At 44.1% G+C, this 22,432-nt stretch overlaps 2 protein-coding genes across 2 annotated transcripts; one reads left to right on the forward strand and one right to left on the reverse strand.

Moving 5' to 3' along the window:
* TMEM254 (transmembrane protein 254) lies at positions 1-6,610 on the reverse strand. Its single transcript, XM_054832449.1, has 4 exons — positions 6,176-6,610; positions 4,361-4,464; positions 3,212-3,271; positions 1-910 (listed from the first exon to the last, which is right to left on the reverse strand). Exons 1-4 carry the CDS (start codon positions 6,281-6,283, stop codon positions 790-792), a joined length of 393 nt encoding a protein of 130 aa, XP_054688424.1. The 5' UTR covers positions 6,284-6,610; the 3' UTR covers positions 1-789.
* Positions 6,611-12,081: 5,471 nt separating this feature from the next.
* On the forward strand, positions 12,082-22,076 carry LOC129208713 (paired box protein Pax-6-like). The gene is made up of 5 exons (XM_054831914.1): positions 12,082-12,097; positions 12,889-13,147; positions 18,801-18,967; positions 19,444-19,628; positions 19,724-22,076. The coding sequence occupies exons 1-5, from the start codon at positions 12,082-12,084 to the stop codon at positions 20,663-20,665; spliced, it is 1,569 nt and encodes a 522-aa protein (XP_054687889.1). The 3' UTR covers positions 20,666-22,076.
* The last annotated feature ends 356 nt before the right edge of the window (positions 22,077-22,432 follow it).

Genomic DNA, 22,432 nt, shown 5'->3' on the forward strand with positions numbered 1-22,432 from the left:
TTTATTTTTTTCTTGAATAATAAATTACTTTTTGAAAAAGCTGCCCTCAAAGCTATAGGATTACTACTTTATGCTATACCAACTCAAAGATTAAAATCCTTATTCAAAAGATGAGGTCATGCTGCATGAAATTTAAGGCACACATATTAAACCAAGTTAAAGTGCATTATGTATCCGAGCTCATCACCGCACCTCAACCTGAACTGAGACCTGTTCTTTTTAATGTGCCTGCAGCAATAAGTGGTCTGTCCTTTGTGGAAAAAATTAAGTTGGCAAAACAAAGTACAAAGACCAGGCTCTAACAATAACAACAACAACAAAGCCAGTAAAACATCCTGTAGAGAAAATAAAGGTAAATTTATACCCTATTACAAAATAGGTGTAAGTTGCCTTGTAGGTGTAAATTAACTCCCTGTTGCAGAGGAAAATTCCTTCACATGACAAGGTAATTATCAACCACTATTGCCAGCAGTCAGGGACTTTTCAATGGCAATCAGAGGATACAGTTTATGTCAAAAACTGCAGAGGAGCAACTTCTGGCTTCTCGCATAATAAATAGGATTAAACTTTGGTAGTGCCAAGACTGAAAGGCTGAATTTCTACTGAACTATCCACAGGGCCCTGTGAATTTTAATTGTCTTCTTTAGTAAGAGGAGAGTTACTTGGGTAGAAGGGCACTGCATCATGTAGCAGGAATGTAATTTAGCTAATTACAGCACCTAGATGTGTGAGGATATTTTCTGAAAAATGAGGATGAAGAATGTGAGAAGTGACTTCTTTCACTGTCTTCTAGTAGTGCTTCTTGGCTGAAGGTTTGTAAGACACCAGAAGACCAAAGGAAGCATACCCAAATAAAAGTGTCTGAATAAACCATTGAAACTGAATTGCCGGGTCAGTGATTCCTTTAGATCTGTAACATTAACAAAAGTATAAAATGTATCAAAAAACTTATCTTAAGACTATACTGTGATACTTACAAAGTAAGTTTAGATATTTCTTCCCATCCTTGATACATCAGACTTGATTAGAACATTTGAACTTAGCATCATTAATTTCAATCTACTGAGACTCATTTCCTGTACTAACTAAACATACCGGTTCTTGTGATTTTAGTGGATTTTAAACTATCTATGGAACAAAGGTTCTTTTGGAGATTTCACGCATACAATTTCCTCAATAATATATAAATTGCAATCTCAGTCTATGCTATTTGAAATGACTTATCCTAGAAGTTTATGTACAAAGAACCAAGAAATTAGAGTATCTTAATACTAATCTTAATCCACAAGTCTGTATATAACTTCTTGTTGACTACAGTCACTGAAGGTAGACTGCATGCTAGCAAGGCAAAGAGGCCTGACAAGTACTGGTGCGATGCAGGATGGAGAAGCACTGTTACCTGAATTTGTGGCTAGAAAAATACATGTACAGGGGGATGAAGATACCTGACTTAATTTATGAAGCAGACACCTTCCTATGTCAGTTAGTTTTAACTCAGCATATGTGAATTTTTCTGTATATTAGAGAAAATGTCACTTTTTCCTCCACTTCATTGTTGTTGAGAAATACTACTGAATTTTTCAGTGAAAATAACCAGTATAAACGTGATAGCAAAACCAACAGATTTCACATTTCCAGTAAACAATTATGTCAAGCATAACTGTGCTCCAACTCATTAGCTCACAAGGGAGCTCCCTCTACTGACCTTTTCTAGAACAGTTCAGCTGTTAATTGTTCCATAGCCTCTACACATACAGAATGATTGTGCAGCAAGTGTTGATCAACACAACACTTCTTAATGTTCATTCTTCAATTGTCTTACCAAACCTTTTGTTTGGTGTGTTTTTTTTAATAATCCCAGCTGCAGTGTTTCCAAATGAGTGCAGAAACTGGAAAGCTAGGGCTTAAGAAATTTACCTGGTTATATAAAGCAAGCTTACTTGAATAGACCATATGAAGAAACACAGGCCAACAGCCAATGACGGTACTACTACTGATTAACCAATTTGTATCTGCTTCCTCACGCCTCCTTTGTGATATTCGCAACTAGACATCATGTTCACATCAGTAAAAAGTACATGGTGTTTGGTGCTCAAAGTACAGCTGTTTAGCAACCTACAGAAGTATGCCTGAAGAAATGATGATGAGCAGGCAATCCATGCTGTCTCTTTCTATGGGCTACTCTAAAACTTCATTACTTAACTTGATTACAATACACCCATTTTGTACATTCACTGGTAATCAAGTTCCCTCGTACTTAAACATCACCTTAAGCCCGTATACCTATCTATCTACAGAATCAGAGTTAAAGTTCTAACTTTAAAGCTACATAATTTAAAACTGGAGCCCGATAACAATTTTATTAGTAACTCCCACTCTGAAGGCAGAAAATGTTCATCCGTATTCTATTATTACCTTAAATAGCTTTCCATGGAACAAAATCCCTTTGCCTCCAAGAGAGGTTACCTGAGAAGCCTGTGACACATAGCTGTAAACCAAACTAAATGAAGTGGAAAATGACCATTTTTGCAATGGCAGACTGGCCATCTAGTCTGTAGAGCATGAAAACCAGTATCTACGTTCTTCTGAATTATTACAAACAAAATTCAAAAGAAGGACAGTGTGTTTGGACAAGCAAACCTTTCCAAATAATTTGTTATTCTAACATAAGACTTAGTTGGCCTTACTTTTCTAGTCTGATTAGTCAAAGTGTTTTATCCCACAAACCTGCAGATACAAGTAGATCTTAAACAGTCCCACATGGCAGTGTCCAATTGTATTCTCACAATACGGATGCAATCATTGAAACAGGTAATCAGCAGTACCAAAATTCTGATGAGGTAAGATCTGATGAAGTTATCAGACTATTTCTACACTATCTATTGTTCCCTGCGCTTCCTAAGGCACAATGTTACCCAGCGAGCAGTGAGCTCAGAGGCAGGCAGACAAGCTCTGGCAAACCTTGCTGCCTCCAGTTCTGCGAGTTGCCACCTTTTGCTTTTAACATGCTGTACAACAGTAACCACTAGCAGAATTGGCAGTAACCTCTTGTGGAAGGTAGCAAACTACCACTGCAACAAGAATCTTATCAGTATCCTCTGAACTAACATGGCTGCTGAGAGACACCAAAACTAGTCTGCAGCTTATGTCACTTCTATCAGAAATCCTTGTCAGAGAATCTATGTTGGGGGGAGGGGAGGGATCAACTTACTGGCATAACTTAACGCTGTAGAAGGCTTCTACTACATGAATCAACCAGGATACCCAGAACCTAATAAAAAGAAAACATATTTTGTTGAAAATTAGGGAGAAGACTGTTGTATCCAAGATGCATTATGTAGAGAATGTAAAACTAGAAGCACAGTAGTGACATCTCACTTTAACCTAGAAAGTGAGGTGTGCTTCTTATCCTGGGGGGGGGGGGCAGGGGGGGAGAAGTGTAGTATTAAAAGCCCACTAAAGTGGACTAAAGTCCACTGAGAAAATTAGAGGAACTGTAATTCATGCAATATGCCTAGACCTGCCATTTGAAGAATCCACTGCATATTTCTGAAACTTTCAGCACTTGGATTAAGCCAAAAAGCCAAATGCTTAGGGAAAGCAGTACAAGTTCATAGTTAAACATGCAAAATCTATCCTTTTACTTACACAAGTATTTTCAGTGGTCCTAATGAGTTACTGAAGTTTTTATAGGCTTAGTTTAAGGAAAACAACCATGTGTACAGGTTCAGAATATATAATATGACTTGATTAGTCAAACTTGGTCTAGAAATTTTCATACAGAAATATAGATCTGGTTACAGAGAAGTATTTTCCAGCTTTTTTGTTAATTAAAATAACAAAAACTAAGTTTTGTAACCCAGCAAAACTTAGCACTATGCAGTTTCTTCAGCAGGTTATTTCTCACATGAACAGGATTGTGATAAGTTAGTAGCAGGGTAGAAAATGTTCTTTAATGGAAGCTGAGGGGAAAAAAGACTCTGAAAGAGAGCATTAGACTACTCAAGTAACAGCTGTGACTAAAGAACCACTTTTAGGAGGTGTTACAAATATAAGTTTACATATGGACTAATGTGTCCAAAAGTAGCATCTTGATTGTTTTTTTTTCCTTTCTCACTATAACATCACAGGTGCCAAATTCTAATTTGAATGTTTAAACTTTTGCACTGGTCTTAGCCTGTCTGGTTTTCTACATACTTATTACTCCATACCCTTAGCTGTAATGAGCTTGAAAAGAGAGCTCTTTAAATGTAATTAACAACCGGGTTACAGGAAAGCTTGTTAACACAGACTAAGCAGAAGAGTCAGAGAGACACAACAGGAGAGATATAAAACAATTATACAGTCAAATACAACTTACCCATAGCATACCCATTTGTGGTGGTTTTCCACTAAATAATTAAGGAAGGTACCAAATATTCCCAAATAACTATATGGTATAGTTGAAGGCCAAAGTGTTACCCACTTAAAAAAAAAAAAGAAAAAAAATTAGCTTACTTCAAGGTAGAATTACTATCAATTTAACCTTCAAATTAGCTTGCTTTTTGCTCCCCCCACTCCCCATGTCTGTTGAACATTGTCTAGGGCTCATCTATTAATAGTATTTCAATTCTTTTATTCCATTAACCTTGTCTGAGATCCATATTCTTCAACAAGACCACTAGCCTTCTAAAGCATTCAAACCTATGAAATTTCTTTTCCCTGACATATGACATACCAAGGTGATAAACTGTTTAAGGTTGCTATCTGTGTACCAAGAGTGCATCTGCACATTAAGTGGCATTTAAGTTGTAAGCTCATTACCTATTACACACGGTAGCAGCAAACCCCACATTGTCTCTGTCCTGAAGAAGTTAATCTGATGCAACCAACCTGAAGAATTCAAACAATGACTAGACTGAGAAGGAGGAATAACTATCTATAACCAGGGGATCGGTCTTTCTTCTTCTTTTGTCCTTTAAAAAAGAAAATGTCAGATTTTCTTTTATTTTGAACAGGGCACACAGGTAATTGAGCATGAAGTCCAAGACCAAAGATGCACACAGTGTTCAGGTATCTTTCCTGTCACTGAGTTGTCCTCAGTGTTTATCACTGTCTACCTTTATTTTACCAAGCTGTGGAGGAGAAGCAGGGAGTCAGTGAGCTCTGCGCTTTAGAGTCCGTTGGGGATGCAAGATAAACACTAAGCCGGGCCAAAGATCACACTGGCTTATCTCTCCTCTGGTATTGATGCTGGAGTTTGTAACTATATGTAAATTTGGCTGTGCTAGGGATGTGGCAAGGTGACAGATTCGAACAGGGAACTTGCTTAAAGCTCATCCTGTTTCTTGAAGCAGCCCAAAAGCTGTTTTCTGAGCTGTTTGGCCTGCCTTGACTGTCATTGTTTCAGTGGTGGTTCTTACGTGTAGAAAATCCGTGCAAACAGAAGAAAAACTACAACATGTGGAAGTCAATGGATGACCTTCATAAGCTTGTCAGATATATCAAAACTGTCATTAATCTCCCCACTCTGGTAATCTGATCCGTCTTAGTTTACATCCGTTTTAAGAAATTAAGACAAGATAGTGACTGAAGTAGTCTGTTTTCCAACAACGCTACCAGTTAATATAGTCTGTAACTAAAATCATCACTTGTAAATGCACCTTACTTATTGCTATAACCCATGGCTGTCCTACAGCGAGTTTTATGGACGCACAACGCCTTTTCAACTTTGTGAGTGCTGAAGATGCTTTCACAGGCTGCCTGCAACACAAACTCACACAAGGTACAGCACTTGGGTGGTTGTCATCATACCCAGAGACGCAGCGTGCCCTCAGCGCCGCAGCCTCCCATCACTTTCGAATCCCATTTGAGTATTTTAATTTTTTTTTTTTTTTTCCTCTGAGCTTCCTTCACGGGTGCGTTCAGCTCCCCCGCGAGCTGCCCTGGCCACAGCAGCACTTCTAGTTTCTCCCGGTGCATTTCAGCAAGTGGCGTTTCCACGGACACCGGGACTATTAACGAAGCCTGTTCCCCAAACCCCGCAGCTTCCGAGCTAGCTGTGGCAGCAGCCAGCCCACGGAGGGCCCGATCCCACCCGTGGCTCTCGTAGCTCCAGCCCCGGGGGTGGCGGGGAGCTGCTGCAGGCCCACGGGGTCCCGCCGCCCCCGTCCCGCGCCCACCCGCCGCTCCTTACGCCGAGGACGATCATGCCGAAGGTGATGGCGATCATCCAGATGAGCCGGGAGCGCTGGAAGTGGCAGCTGCCATCGCGGAGCCGCTCCGCGCCCGTCACCGCCGACATCCCGCCGAGGCCGCCGCCAACCGCCGCTCTGTGCCCTGCGTGCCGATGCCGCCGCTAAGGCCGCCGCGCGGGGGGGGCGGGGCCGGGGCCGCCCCGTCGGTGAGGGGCCGGCGGTGCCACTACGCTTGGCGGGGGTGTGCGTGTGTGTGCGTGCGTGCGTGCGTGTGTGTGCAGCGGCCCCGTCCACACCTGGGCGGGCCGGCGGATGCCCCCGGGTGCGGCGGCCATTAGCAGGGGCAGCAGCGCCCCGTCACTTCCTTCCGGCGAGCCTGCCCACGGCCACCTCTCCCCGCCGCGGTATGCGGCCCGTCCCGGTCGCGGCTGCCGGCTGTGGAAGGTAGTGTCGTGCAGGTCTCCGGTCAGGAAGGCGGCCATCCCCCGAGGGCAGCCCTGCCCCTGGAGCAGGAGGGGGAGAACCGCAGCTTACGAAACGCGGTTATGAAACTTTACAGATGAAGTACACCAATTTGTGTTAGGGATGGAGAAAAAGCAGAACATGTAGCAAATCGGACAGTTACAACAGACGTGGGTCGACGTGCACGGCGTGCTCCACGGCACCCTTCGCGCCCGGGCAGGCGCTGGCCTCACCCCTGCGCGCCGCCCGCAGCTCCGCGCACCTCCCGGGCCGCCCCTCGCGTCTCATCCCGGAGCTGAGCGGTGCGTGGTCAGGCCGAGGGTGCTCCCTTGTGGCGCGACTGCTAAACGGTCACAAAGACGGGGAAACGAGGTTGCAAGGCGTATCCTGCGGGGCGCCGGCGGCCCCGGGAGGGTGCGGAGGCCTGTGTCTGGCGCAGATGTGCACAGTATCACTGACACGGCCCACCTGTGGATTACACATCGGCAGTAGTTCTCGCCACTGGGCTAAAATAAACAGGTAGCGGCGTTTCTATCACTGAGCGGTTCAGTCTTTGGGAGGACAGGGCATCCAAAGGGCTGAGGAGCCAGAAGGTCCCAGCTGAGCTGGGGAGGGCTGAGCCTGCACACGTCGTGCCCTCGGATGACCCTCAACTTCAGGCAGAACTAAAAGAGGAGCTTGAAGGGTCTGAGTTAATTTCTCCTGTGTTTATGAGATTTAACTGGGTATAAAGCACGTTGAGATCCATGCTATATATTAAATGTATTATTTGAACTACTGGTAAAAAATACATATCAATATGCATATATACAATGCTATATTACAAATGTGTATGTATGAGACACTCCTAGAATACTACATAATACCTTCCCTTTTGAAAACTACTGACTGACTTAAAGCATATTAAATCCAGCATTTTCTACTCTATGCCACTGGGGGGCTTTGGACTCGGTGATGAGCTTGTGCAAAGAAGTCACTAGGGCCTTGGGAAAGGTGCCTGCAAACAGAAATGTTGGGGGAGGTATCTCATGCTTTCCTTAGAGCTTTGCTACCTATTTGCTTGACAGTCACTTTGACAGAGTAGAGGATAAATAGTGTGAGAAATGTTGCCTGTGCTGTTGTCTCTCCTTGCCTGAAGGCTAAATACAGCTGTTCTTTTAACTGTGGGTTCATGAGGTGCCTGTAAAGCTGTTTTCTTCAACAGCTAATGCAGCGAGTCCTGACATTTTCCTAGCTTGAGCACTATGTTGCAGAAAAGGGTCTTTATAGAGGGAATTGACTTTATCTGTGGTTGGGTTGGTTTTGTTCTGTCCCGAGACTGTTCTGTTTCCCTGTCTCTCTATTTCATTCCCAGCTATTCCTGCCCAAAGCACTGTGCTTCTTTGCTGAGGTGTTCTGTGGAGATTACAGGAGAGTTTGGTAAGAAATTCCTGCAGTGGTAAAACTCTTGCTGGGAGACCATCTATAAAAACCATCGCAGTTGACTACGTAGAGTACCATCTGCGTGATACAGTCGCCTGGGTTGCTTTGCTGATGCGGGGGAAAAGTGTGCGTGGCTCTACCTACAACGTCTTGCTATCTGGCAGAAATTTCTAAAATTCAACCTATTTTTTGTAGCCCATTCCTTAATTTCTTGCTCTTCAGAGCATTTTATGCAAATTGTTTCTGCCTGCCTGTAAATCCATGTCCAAAGGTTGTGCTGAGATCCTGAGAAAGCCCGAGCTTTGTGACGCAAGTGCCTAGGACTGCCCCACACAGGGAGAACTTCTAAGGGCACAAATAAAGCACTTGTATTACAATGTAAACGAAAAGCAACTGACTTTTTAAAGGATGGCTGTGCTGCTGCGCAGAGTTGACTGGAGAGGGCAGTCAAGTACACAGGAAAGAAACGGGCTGTCAGCAACCGGGTGCTGCTGGAGCAGAAGGGTGGTGTTGGGAGCAGAAAGGTGTTGCGCTCTCAGCCGTGGGGTGTGTGACCCGCAGCTGGGGACGAGGAGTCAAACCCTTCCTCTTCCTCACACATCTCTGCTGCTTGTGCGTCTCTGTGGACATTTGCTTTGTTAGACTGGCTTTGGTGGCCAAAAGCAGCCAGGTGAGGTCAGAGGTGGTGTCATGTTATCCTTTTTGCCACACTCCAGTGCAGACTGCCCACCTGTTGTCACCTTGGGCAGAGGAGGGGTAGCTGGCTTACTCATCTTTGGCCAACAACAATTGATTTACCTTTTCATTAACATTAAGCGATATTCTTCTTGGCCCAGATAGACCGTGGTCACAAAACCAGCTAGCCCCGCATGTGGCCCACCAGAAGGGGCCAGTGTTCATGTGTGACAGCAGCCCCCACTCACTGCCAGCCCTGGTGACACAGGTAGCTCTGCCAGCCCTGGGCATCTCTGCTGCCTCGGACTTGGAAGTGAAATAGTGAAGACAACTCCCTGCTCAGCCCTTTTGGGTGGGTGGACTTTCAGCGGTTCTATTTCTAATCCAGGGCACTGTCTTTGACCTGACTTTTTGAAAAAGGCTGCTTCTCTTGACAGAGAGAGGAGTCTTTGGAGTATTTAAGAAGCTGAATGCAGTTCCAGTTTTCATAATTTAAAGCCAGAAGTCCTGTAGCATCATCTAGTCTGGCCAGCACAGGCCATTAAATATTACCTTTTTTCTCTGAAATGAGCTCAGTAACTTACCCTTACTTAAAGCATACTTTTCAAGGGGCATTTTATCTTACTTTGAAGATGTCAAAAGATAGAGAATCCACTGCTTTCAGTTAGACTTTCTTGTGTTTCTTAGGTGGTGTTAGTATGTACCTAGGAACTAATTTTGAGGGAGTAATTTTCCAGAGTCTAGCTGAAAATCTTTCTCTATCATATTTTACAAAATGTTTGCATTTATGCCTTCATATTTTGGACCGATAGGTTAGCTACCTTTGTGGCTTCAACACTACACACCAAAATATGACCAAGGCTGAGTGCGGCCAACCAGTTCGGGCAGCTCTGGCCATGCTTACTAGAAGCCAGGTTTAGATTTATAGTTTGGAACACGTATCTCTGTTGTGACAGGATTAACACAGCTCCATGTTCTTTCTCAGGCCTTTCCTATCCTAGAGAACACGCAGATATTGGTAGCTAGCAATCAGCACAGCTGCCATCACGATGACAGGGCTCTGTAAGCATTTGAAGATGAGCTAATCCAGCTTTACCCTGCTTCAGGCTGCACAGATTGCTAAACTGAATCTATTTTTATAGTAGTCAAGTCCATAGAAAAGAGAGGGAAAGCATAATCCTAAAAACAAGATGGAAATAAAACAAAGCATGTTCCCTCATAATTGTGTACAAAAATTTTTTCTTTCACTTGCATCACTTGGTTTAGATTTCAAATTAGGTTGGTAATTAAAGCCAGAAGTACTTTTTAAGAATCTAAGACCAAAAGAGAAGTTTCTTATGAGATAAACAGGTTAGGTTACTAACCATATAGTAACATGAAAATGGGATGTATGATCCTCTTTGAGATTTCAAAGATAACTACATTAGTTTTAAAAAGTTTGGGTTTTTTTTTGAAATTGTATCCGTAGGGTCCTGAGGTCTTCCTAGTGAGTATGTAAACTGAGATGGGTTAGTTCTGCTGAAAACAATAAAATGGACCTGTGCATTCTTCCTGCCTAATCCCTGAGACATAGCTGGCTCATTTCACACAGTTTGTATCAGTATATTGCCGCCTTAGGTTTTTCAAATACTAAAGTTTCTGTTGTACCTAGCAGAGGAGAAAACTAGTTCCCCCTTCAGCTTAGAAACATTTGCTATCTCTAACTTAGAGATATTGACTATCTCACTTTCATCGGGAAGTACAAAGGGTATTTGCCAGGTAGTCTGCCTCTTTTGTTTGGTGTTCTTGGTAGATGCCAGAGACAAGATAGAGAACATGTTAGCTCTTCTGTGTCTTTTAAAATTCTTTCAAGGAAAAAAAAAAAAGGAGGGGGGTTTAGTCTAATTCAGACCAACCTTGATGGCGTGAGTCATCTTACTGGAGTCGGTGATGTGACTTGTGTAAACAGCAACTTTCTGTATAAGTAAGGATTAAGGGATTGGGCTTCTTTTAGGAAGTTACTTGGAAATGAACTGCAGCCCACTTTAAACTGGATTTGAAGCTGGTATGAAAGAGATGAGATGCATTCAGTGAAAGTTACCTAAGGAGCTGGAATTATCAATAAAACATTTCTAATCAGGGTTAAATGACACAAAGCTGTAATGAAACTATTGCAAGCAATATCTGAGTCCTAATGTAACTAGTTAACATGTGACTGTTCCTCTGTCATTTTTAATTTTTAATGGGGAGTTAAAAATTATTTCACTTCAATCTTCTAGTTCTAAAACAAGAGAAACTAAGGAAAAGTACAGTCTTTAAAAACATTTCATGTTGCAGTATGACAAGCATTACATTTTTGAGGTTATGGTAAAATTTTCAGCAGATTCTCATATTTACAAAAAAATTTAAAAATTAATGAGATGCGCATAAGAAGAAACAATATAGGGTATAGTATTTCTGTGTGGTGTTGTAAAGAATATCCTTTGTGACTTGAAAATAAATAAACCTTTGCATATATCTGCTGTATCCTTCTCATAGGTAAATAGATTCCGTGGATGTTTGATAAAACTAATTCTCTTCTATCAAATTTTTTAACACAATTTGGAGCATAATTCAAGTCTTGGAAATTGTCAGCTATAAAGGTTCCAGCCAAATACTTTATTCTCTGCGAAGATTAAGAACTAAGTAATACCTGTAAGCTATAAAGATATGATTTTCTTGTTGATTTCACTAAAAATTCAGTTTGTGCGTTTTAGGGATGAATTTATGTCAGAGTTCTATATGCTCATCCTAACACTATCACTGTGGGGTTTTTTCTTTTTTTTAAAAAAGGAACAGAAAGGTGAAACAGACTTTTTTTCATTATGCACTTCAGCCAACATGGCATTAATAAGCCTTTCTAAATAGACAGCCAAAGCTTACCAGTCTGAAGTCCAGGTTGCACAGACAGCTTCAGTTTTGATCGCAGTTGTGTATTTTACAGTTCTGTATTTGTTTTTACTGATGTCTGCTGGAAGTCAATAACTTTAGTCCTACTAAAAATATTTTGGGAACATCTCTGATGACTGTCTTTTATTGTGTGAGGTAGCTTTAAAAAATTAAAGGGTAACACCATCCATTTGAAGTCTCAGTTTATAAGAGTTAGATTTATGCTACAAGTGTTTCGTGGAATTTTTTTAATTGGATATATGCTACAGGTATTTGACAGCATTTTTTAAAGGTATGTGAGCAAAGAAGTATTTTACGTCATTTGGGGAGGCTACTTAATGATACTGAATGTACCTTGCAAAGATTAATTACACGTGACCAGATAGCTTCGTTCATATTGGTCATGCTGGAAAAACCTGAGTAGTTTAGACTGTTCAAAATGGTATTACATACAGGTAAGGGGCCATGACTCTGCATACCAGCATCCTACAGCATTACAGACTGAGTGGTTAAAGGAGGCTGAAGGAGCAAACCAGCAGCAAACCAGCAAACCAGCAGCATTCTGATGCCTTGTTCTGTCCGTTAACCACTTGATGTGTGTGTATTTTAATACATAGTATTTAGTATCTGATCTCACTTCTTGTTTCTCTCTGAAGGAATTCCTAACTATTTCTGCTTCCTATTTTGAAATACACTGCCATGGGTTGCCAAGTTCTTCACATGCGTGGCAGTAAACACAGGAGTGCAGTGTTGGGAAAAGGGAAAGGTTTCCAATTAGTTCACTGTTCTCGAGGGTCTGTTGGGACCAGCTAATGCATCTTTATTGTGTTTCTCAGTTAATGAACAAGTCATGTCAATTGGCACAAGTTTCTAGCTCCTACGTGTCTGGAATAGGAATATTGTGATGGAAAAGCTAACTGCAGTACAAAAAAGCGAGCACAGACCTAGCAAAGAAATGGGGTCACTACTAGATGGGTGGGAAGCACATTTCATTACAACCATGTGGGCGGGGATGTTACTTGGGAGATGAGAAGGAATAGGACTGACAAGGGAGGTTAGAGCAATAGTTCTTTGAACAGGGAGGAGAAGACTCCAGACAACTTGTCTCCAGTCCCAGCAGACTAGCCTTAAGGCCAAATTCACTCATCTTTAGGCGACTAGTTATCGTAATCAAGTTCCGCAGACTATGATGTTGTGACTTGTAGTATTTCTATAGTATCACATGGGTGTGTTTGTATTCTGCCAGCACAAGAAAAAGATATAGTCCTTGTCCTAAAACATCTGCGGTTCAGAGGTCTGATCCTCTCAGGTGCTAAGAGTCCACAAGTATTTCTGGAGCCGATCAGTCGTAGAGCATCGGCCGGTTACACAAACAGCACGGGTGAGGACGATTACAGGCAGTCCTTAGAAAGGAAAGGAGACAGGGAAGGAGACGGCAGGGAGTATGAGGGAAAGGATTACCATAAAGCAATGCAAACAGTGAACCTGACTGTACTGGGCATGAAGTACTGCTGCATTTAAATGAAACGGTAATTATCTCGGTGGTGCTGGAACAAGCGAGGGCTTGCCAGACTGAACTGCACTCCGTAATCCTCCGGGGGTTCAGGCTGGACTGCAGGAGGATATTTTATACACAATTTTTGGATGTTCCTTGAAGCAGGATTTTAGTGAACACAGGTTTGCTACCACGTGGGTTCCTGTGTGACTTTTCTACTCAGTATTCAAAGGGGTACAAGAATACTGATAATCTATGCATTAGGCTTATTAAAAGTGGAAATCCTACTCCAGCCCATTCCTGCACTGGTGCAGACTCTGCTCTGCTGATCTGCCCTTCCCTGTGGTCATGCTAACTCTTTACAGGCTCAGGCTCAGCCTGTCCAAACTCTAGACTGGGTTCTGTGTGGCTGTGTGAGGCAGATCACTCCACAGAAGAGAGATTTCCTCCACCAGAGCAGGAGATATTGTATTAACGTGAGAGTGGCAGCACTAATCACTACCTTCCCAGCAAGTCTGTGCTTTCCTACGTCCATCTCCCAAGATGTTTTTCTACTGCCCACAAGAAAAATGAATGGTGTTGGGTACCACCAGGCTACCATTTAATAAAAGACACAGATTTGCAAATGTTTTGACTTCAGTTTTACCTGGGGTCTTATTTTCTTTAAAAGTTAAGGCAGTCTTCTCTTTGAAGGGGATGACAGTCTCTTTCAAGGTTCTCATGGGACTCAAAAACTCACCAGTAGGCAGTGTAATGACAGTACAAGTAAGGAATCATTTTCAGGTTCAGACAACAGATGACCATTACAACTCAGAAATTATATCCTGGAGTTTGATAGATAGTTCTATGAGAACGCCAACTCAGTGATGTTCAAAAAAGCAAAACAAACATTAGGCGTTACTAAGAAAGCAATGGAAAAAAATAATCATTATCACCATAATAATTCTTAAAACACCGTGATTCATTTACATCTTAAATAGGGAGTCATTCTAGTCTTTCTATCTCAAGAAGAACACAGTAGAATTGGACCAAATTCTGAAAAGAGCAAAAAAGGCATGGAGCAGTTACCATACGGTGAGTAACTGTGGACCAGCTACGGTGAGTACAATGGGATTCTTCAGTGTGGAAAAGAGGTGGCTGAAAGGGGAAAGTGATGGGGATCAATGAAATAATGGGCAGCATGAACCGCTGGAACCAGCGGAGGTCATTTCACATTCTTGTGTGGGAGGCAGAGAGCGTCAAGTGATTCTAGCAGGCAACATGTTAAGAACAAATAAAAATAAGTGCTATTTCATCTAACACATAGTTACGCTGTGAAAGTCCTAGTCAGAGGATGTTTTGGAAGCTAAAACTTTACATAGGTTCAAAAAAAGACTGAATACATTCACAAAATAGAAGCATATTGTGTTTTCTGTATACTTAGAAAGTCTCATCCACCTCAGGAAGTCTCTAGGCTGAAAATATACTGGGTAAAAGTACCAGTACATCACTGACTGAGATGGCTATAGATACCTACCTTCCCTAGACAGGTATCCATTTTTCACCATTGCTGAAGAGTTAAATATCAGGCTAGACAGACATTCGGTCTTAGCAGGTATGGTCTTTTCTTTACAGTCACTCCAGATTTCAGATACTTACAATCAGTGCCATGAATTATTTTAGCAGTTAAATGTAAGAAAATAATAAGTGTAAGATTATTCAACTGGCCTAATGTGTCTTTTGCCTTGAAATCTACTGGTTTAATGGGAAACTGAGTCAGAGCAAGACTTAATGGTTTGTGCTATTTTCAGCAATGTTGTTTTCCTCCACCATCGGGTGTTAGAAACAACATTCATTTCAGGTAGGAAAAAAGGCTAGAGCAATACTTTGGCACGAGGAAGGGGTTTACTGGAAGGGAAAGCTCAGTGGTGTGGCTGACAGCTCTCAAAACCCAGCTCTGGACTGGGAAATGAATGCTCTTAGAAAGCAAGGGTTATCATAAGTTTCGCCCTCTTTTTGCTCAAGGTGAAAATGTGCCTCCACCCTGCTTGCCCTGATATATCAGGGAAGTGTGCATGTCTGGCCATTGAATTATTTTCAGAACAGGACAGGCTGCTCTAAGTGCTCCTTTCCCTGAAGAGTGGGTGAAACCACAACCATCACTTGGCTGCTCATGTTCTTTGGAGGGTTCCTGGGCGCATCTGGCTATGACAGGGCTGCGCATAGGGAGAAATCTTTGTGGAGGAGAATCCGTGTTGTTTTGCCGAATTCCACAGGTTTACATTTGAACATGAAATCTCTTTGCAATTCTCCAGGGTTGCTTTGTAGCATTTTTATTTCAGTGATGTAAGAGCTGCCTTTTACTGCCAAGCCCATAATTAAAGCACTGTTGACTGGTAAGTAATGGGCTGCAAAAAGTGTACCAAAAGATAATTAAAGATGCACTCCTGATAAGCAGGGCATGAGCATCCTTTTTATGAGGTGTTAATGTCTGAAGACCAACTAGTGAAATTGATCTTGCCTCCTTCAGGATGAAAGTTCTGTGTAAACATCAATAGCATTGTACTGCCCTAGAAAAGGTTTGATGTAGGGATTTCTGGAAGGCTGTGCTTGTCCTAAGACTCCCCAAGCAGGCGCCTGGTGACAGAGCCTGTGCTGCACTGGATAATTCGGCATCCCATTCATGCTAGCATGATTTTGGGGTCACCTTTGCATCTCCTAACACTAGGGCTGCTCTGGAGGGAGAGAGGAGAGGAGCTCCCCATGCCGTGGTCTGGACTAGGATAGATGCAAACCTTTTTTTCAGAGCCATTTTAAAGAGCACTGTGGCTAGTGTCTGTCTAACAACTGTGTAGCCTCTCCTAAATATCATTTACGTGCACATGCTCTCCCTCGTTATCGTGTCTGCCCCCCCCCCATTTTCAGCATATTCTACATGTGACTTGTATTCCTCTATGGATGCACTTATACCACGACTCTGGCATAAAGGGGCATTGGCAGAAGACACAGTGTGTTTCCGCATTTGGAACCTACTGAAATCTATAGCAAAATTCCATGGATTTAGGTGGGAGCCTGAAGACAATCTATGAACTGAAGAGATGCTGATTTTGTTAAGCATGTTGGGTTTTGTATTCCTGCTTCTTTCCCCACACTCTTCCCATTCCCCCCTTTCAATTCAGTTGACATCTGTTTTTATAGTGCTTTGTGAAACGAACCAAAAACACATGGAGAAAAAAAATACTATTTCCCCTGATACAGTTTAGAAAAGAGATGGGGGAGCTCACAAACAGTTGTTTTGATTATGACTGACATGCAACAGCATGATGATGCCAAGGGAACACGAGCAGCAAGGGCTGGTCAGTGGTGTCGCCTGGATTAGGGTATGGTCAAACTAACTGTAGCAGAAATTAGCTCTTACACTAGGGCAAGTCCATATGTCTCAGCAGAAGAGGGGGAAGAGGAGGGGGAAGCAAAGATTGTCATCTTCTTTCCTGGAATCTCACTTCAAAACTGGCAATCTAAGTCTCTATCAATTAGCATTGCAAAGAAAATCTCTGAAAATGAAGGGTGTAAAGAGGCTGCCTGGCAGAGTGCCTGAAACAATAACTCCGGGAAGTGTGAACTGCTCTCTCCATAGCCAGAGGATGTTAACAAAAGCCTGGTCTATTTGACCTCCCTAGTACTGATGGACAGTCACTATTAGCAAGTAGTGCAAGTCGGTGCAAGCCTCTACTGACTCCTCCTTATCTCTTCTGCACTGGCTGTGGCTACAAGGTGTATATGTGTGTGTAGGAGGGGGGCGGTTTCCCTCTCCTTTTGAGCTCAGTATTGCAGGCTGCCTGCAGGGTCAGCTTTGTGTTGTAGTTATTCCTATGAGATGATGTTTTCTGCCATGAAAATTGGAAATCCAGAAAGAAAAATGACAGCATTTGTTCTAGCCTTCCTATGCCCGGACTGAATGAGTAAGCTCTCTTTGTACCCTACAAGCATCCTTGGTATCCTTGATCCAGTTTATTATGCGCACCACGGACAGTTGTACTGGAATCGTAGGGAGATGGAAAGGTCATACGCAATTCCATACTTTCTTGTGCCAGTTTAAATTGGGGCTCCCCAACTCTCTTTTACCCTCTGCTCCTGTGCACCCCCATCCTATGTTGGTGCTTGAACTAAGCTCGCCAAAAACTAACCTGGCTAAACCCCAAAGTGATCAGTTTTTTGGAAGGAGCAGCTCTGTGAGTCGGCTCATTTGCTAGTCAAGCGCGCACGGAAGGTGGCATGCCCAGGACTGTGTGCGAAGCTATATGGGGGCTTAAAGGCAGGTAGAATTGTACCCTGCGTGCTTAGAACAAGAAGGAATAGCTGAAGCTGGATTTGCTGTAGACGAGACTGTCAGTAAAACTATGCCACCAAGCTTTATATGTCTGTTTATTTTGTCTGAGCCTTCATCCACCCCTCTCTACATATGTATCTGTATTAAAAGTGAACTAAAATTGAAGGACTAGCAGCACACCTTGACTGTACGTAGAACTGGTGAACCACTTGCCACCTGGCTGCTTTTTTACCTTCTCCCACAGGAAAATTCTTGCTTAAATACAGATTTTGTTTACATGGACTGGAAAAACTCCAAACTACCCTGGAGCTCTGGGGGAGAAAAGAAATCTTGTGGGATGCATCTGTGCTATGACAGTCCAGGCTTATGGGAATGCTATGATAGAAGGAAGGGAAGGAGTACTGAAAAATTGCTTCAAGCTATCGTCTACGTGCTGCTGTCATCCCTCTGAAATTCTTACTGCCTTCATGTGCTTCTGCTTGAAAACATTATTTAGGTCGAGTGGTTTCTGAGGGCATTTACCTTGCCTTATGGACAGAGTTGCTAAAGGAATCCAGTCTCCGGAGTACCAGACTGACAGGGGCTGACTGTCGCCCCTGTCTGGAAGGACATTCATTTTTGTTGCGAACCACTGTGATGGTGTGTGTAACGTTAAAACCTTTGCCCAGCTCAACCCAAAAGTGGCTGTGCAGATGGTGGACGCGCTGGTCCCTGCAGAATGCAAATACTATGTAACATCTCGCAGACTTTGTCCCCATATCCTTTAGCTTCAGAGCAAGCTGGAACAGGTCCCAAGTCTGAAAAATGAATGGGGACATGTTGAGATGAAAAACACATGAAGTAATGATGCCGTTGTTCTTGAACACCTTCAGTGATAGCCATTAATGATGGCCTCATTTGACAAATTATTACATTGACTAATTGATTTGCTGCTGTTCTAATCCTGTTCTAACATCTAATCCTTTTCAGCATTGCAACTGTTGCTCCCTGTGAGTCCTTCTGTCACTCTTGGCTCTCTTAAATAATATTTCTGGCCTCTCTTTTGGATTAATATGTTGGTCATGATTTCACCTTGGGCTGAAAGCACAGACCTTGCTTGTTCTGTACATGACTTGGATGCGTAGAGCTGTCTGGAGGAAAAAAAGCAGCCATAGGAAGGAAAAGGTTGTACCGAGCTCTTCAGCACGCGCTCAGGAGGGAGACTGCTCTTTCTCGCCGGGTGACCGCAGAGTGTGCTGGGGAAGGCTTTGTCCTTTACTGTCAATGGTGGGGTTTGATGCAATGCCTAGTAAAGCCACCAGCGTTTTATTTACTGCAGCTAAGTTAATGAGAAACGTCCCACGGATGGGAACAGGAGCGGGGTAACCCAACGGGGAAGACAAGGACCCGTCACCTGGGTGCAGCAAGAGCTGGGATGGTTTCCCTTCAGGAGAAGGGCGGTGTGGACGCCTCCCCGTATCCGGGGGAGTCCCGGGCCTCCGGTGCAGAGAAGGGGAGCCTTCTCAGAGGGCCAAACTGAAGGTGAAAGATAACTTTATTAAATTATCCACCCTCCATTTGAATTAAAGAAAGGTGGATGGGTTGGTGGCGGCGGCGGGGGCTTCGCTGGGAGACGCTTTGGCTCCTTCGATGGGGTGAGACATCATCATGTGTATTTTGGTGATGGGATGACAATGGAGGTGTGGGAGACAGCTCTGAGTCACCCTCGGAGGCCCGGCGGCCCCGGCCCCATTGGCGGGGCCGGCCCGGGCGGGTGGGGGTCGCTAACGGCCGGGGCGGAGGCCTCATAAGGCGAGGAGCGGCGTGTGCCGCCCCACCGCCCGCAGACCTCGGCCGTATGGAGCTCGCCAGCCTCCCCCCCGGCCCCGGCCCCGACGGTAAGCCTCCCCGGGGTGCGGCGGGGGCCGGGGAGGGCAGGGTGGGCTGGCGGCGGCGGCGGCGGTGGGCAGGAGGAGCCCGGCTCGGCGTGGCACCCGCTGACTCCCCTCTCCCCGCAGGCGAGGCCCGGACGCGCCCAGCTGTCCCCAGCGCGGGGCGAGAGGGCGGCCGGCGGAAGCGGACCACCTTCAGCAAGGCCCAGCTGGAGCTGCTGGTCCGCGCCTTCGAGAAGGAGCCCTACCCCGGCATCGCTCTGCGGGAGCAGCTCTCCGGCCTCATCGACATCCCCGAGTCCAGGATCCAGGTGAGAGAGGCGGGCGGGCGGCAGGGCGGCTTCCCCCGGTCGGGCCGGGCCGGGCCGAGGCGGGGGCGGGCGCTCAGTCTCTGGTGGCCTCGCAGGTCTGGTTTCAGAACAGGAGGGCCCGGCAGCTAAACCACAAGAAGAGCGAAGCCGCCGCCTACCCCAAGCCGGCCTGTGGCAAGCAAAAGCCGACCCGCTGCGGCGGCGGCTGCCAGGAGAAGTCCCGGACGATGGAGGGTCTTGGGCCAGACCGGAGCTTCCTCCATCTGCAGCCTGGCCTACCGGGAGGAAACCAGGGTTTCGCCGGTCAGCCGTCGCCCTACTCCGGGCAGCTATACTCAAGGCTCGATACTCACTTCAGGAGCTTGGATAACACTTCTGGACCCCCAGGTCAGACCCCAGCTCACTTCGGTTTGGACTGCGTGGGAAAAGGGGTCCCACTCGGTGTGGGAAGCGTGGGGAGTCCCCCCAAGCTCTCACTCCCTGCGCAGCAGGCGCAGGAATATCCATACCTGAAGAAATCTTTCCCTGAAAGCTACTACTCTGATGCACATGTTTTCCAGTCTTGTATAGAAGATCACCAGTACCTGGCAGCTAAAGAGAACATGTATAGGAAGCCTGTCTTAAACTACTTAAATGCTAACCAGGGCCTGGGGAATGAGAACTATTTGTATATCAAGTCAAACACTTCTCCCTTTGGGAAGGGCTCCACTTTTAATTATGGTGAAGGGGAATCTAAGCTTGAGCTTGAGCAGATGAGGCACAGTCCACCTCTGGCTGCAGCTAGTCACTATAGTCCTCCTTTGGTACTTCCAAAAAATGAAGGGGAGTATCAAGGGACACTTGCTGCTCCAGCCCCGTCATATGGGCAGCAGCTTCTGGAGACAGTAAATGACTATGACCCTCTTTGGCTGGGTGTGAGAAATGAAATTCTGGGAGCTGGGTTAGATCCACTGTTTGAGCAAAATGGGGAGCAAGGTGGGCCAAAAAGTTACCTTTTTGGTGGCCAGACTCCAACCTGTCATTTAGGTCACACATGAAACTGTGATGGTGGGTCTGCTTGCCTGATAAAAAATTAATGTGATTTTTTTGTTCCATTGGCAGTGTTGTCCAAAGTGGCTTAAGGCTTTGCAGGTCTAAGTGTGGAGTGCTTGCTCTGAGGTCAAGGAAGATAAGCAAAGTTAGCAAGGGGTACAGGAGAATAACCTCCTGAATGTGTGCTGCCTCCCTGCCCTGTCCTACAGGAACTGTCACCAAGCTGCTCACAGTATTCCTGCATGTGTTTGATTATTTGCAGCCTCAAGTTAACTTGCATGTGCAGCCTGATCTTCACAAATGTGTCAGTACTGAAGATTTAGTCCATGTTCAGTCTGTGCTGGATTAACTCAGCCAGGAGGCTTGGGACTATGGCACTGGTTTTGTGCCCCCACCGCATTGGGTTTTGTTTCTATTCTGCTCAGAATTCACTTTCTTTAACTTAAGAAATCTATAGAAAACAGACTTATTTATAGCTTTTAGTGGAGAAAGCATTAACATGAGAGGGGTACAAGCATGGGAAAAGCAGCCTTGGTGGTGGCAGGGGATGGCTCACTGGGTGTGTTTGTGTTTTAGGTGTGTTCCTGATAGACAGCATTGCTGGTCTTTTCGTATAGTGTTTTCATTGAAAAATGACCAGATGTGTAGCCTTTTAAAAGGCAATATTTTTGTGATTTCCTTTTGTATGGTATTTTTTAAATTGTCTTTTTTTTTCCCAAATTGTAGTTTTCTATTTGCCAAAAGAAGGTTTTCTACCTGGGTGATAATGAACTTTTAGAACTGCACTCACAGAAAAATATAACTGTATTCCATCTTTGCACTTCGCACATTGAGCCTGTTTTTAGACTTCAAGATCCATGGCTGGTCTGGAAGATCACTGTAATCATGGAAGTGTTCTTCATGTGTATCTCTGGAGAGCTACCATGGTTGCGTATTAAAGCAGTATCGAGCCTAGAATGTTGAAAACTATAAATGCATATCTTTTTTTGTGTTTAAAATGTGGCTCTGGAATATTTTAAATACTCCTAGATTTTAATACACATTATTAACTTAATTACTTTGTTTATAGAACAAAAGAAACATAATAAAAATGAAACTTAAACACAGACTGTTATTTTATTAATAAAGTTGGTATCTCTGTGAAGAACCTGTCTATTGAGATGGGTACACAAAAAGTCCAGAAAATTAGTCCTGACTTTTGGCGGTAATTTTGAGCTGTGGCTGTGAAGAAGTCAGTTAACTCTTCTGTCTTGACCTGAAGAACTGGAACACATTCACGTATTACAGAAGAACTGTAGCTTCAAACAATAGCTGCAAGGCACTTGGAACACAAAAAGTTGTATCTGAGAGCTAAGTACAAGGTGATGATTGTATTTATGATTGTATATGTGACTCCTCTAATAAACTTTTAAAAAACTCTCCTGAAAGACTTATTTCTCTATTTACATATACCTTCTTCCTCATAAGCCCTACTTAATGAGAAGTGAGACTTGTTCTCAGACACAGAACAAGAATAGTAACTTAACCTATGAAAAAGACAAGAAACTGGTATTCAAAAGACTGTAGCAAAACAGCTTTGCTTCATAAAGAGTTGAAGAGGAAAAAAGATATCTGAAAGAATAAACATGCCCCACTGAACCAACAAGGATGTGGGCTGTTGGCTCCTCCCTGGAGTCGGTGGCCGCCTGTCAGGCAGCAGCTGGTCTTCCCATGGTATCTCCCCTGCTCATCGCAATGTAGGGCAAGGGCACCCCTTACCTCATAGGGGTCTG

Source organism: Grus americana, chromosome 7 (genome assembly GCF_028858705.1).
Source record: "Grus americana isolate bGruAme1 chromosome 7, bGruAme1.mat, whole genome shotgun sequence".
NCBI lineage: Eukaryota > Metazoa > Chordata > Aves > Gruiformes > Gruidae > Grus > Grus americana.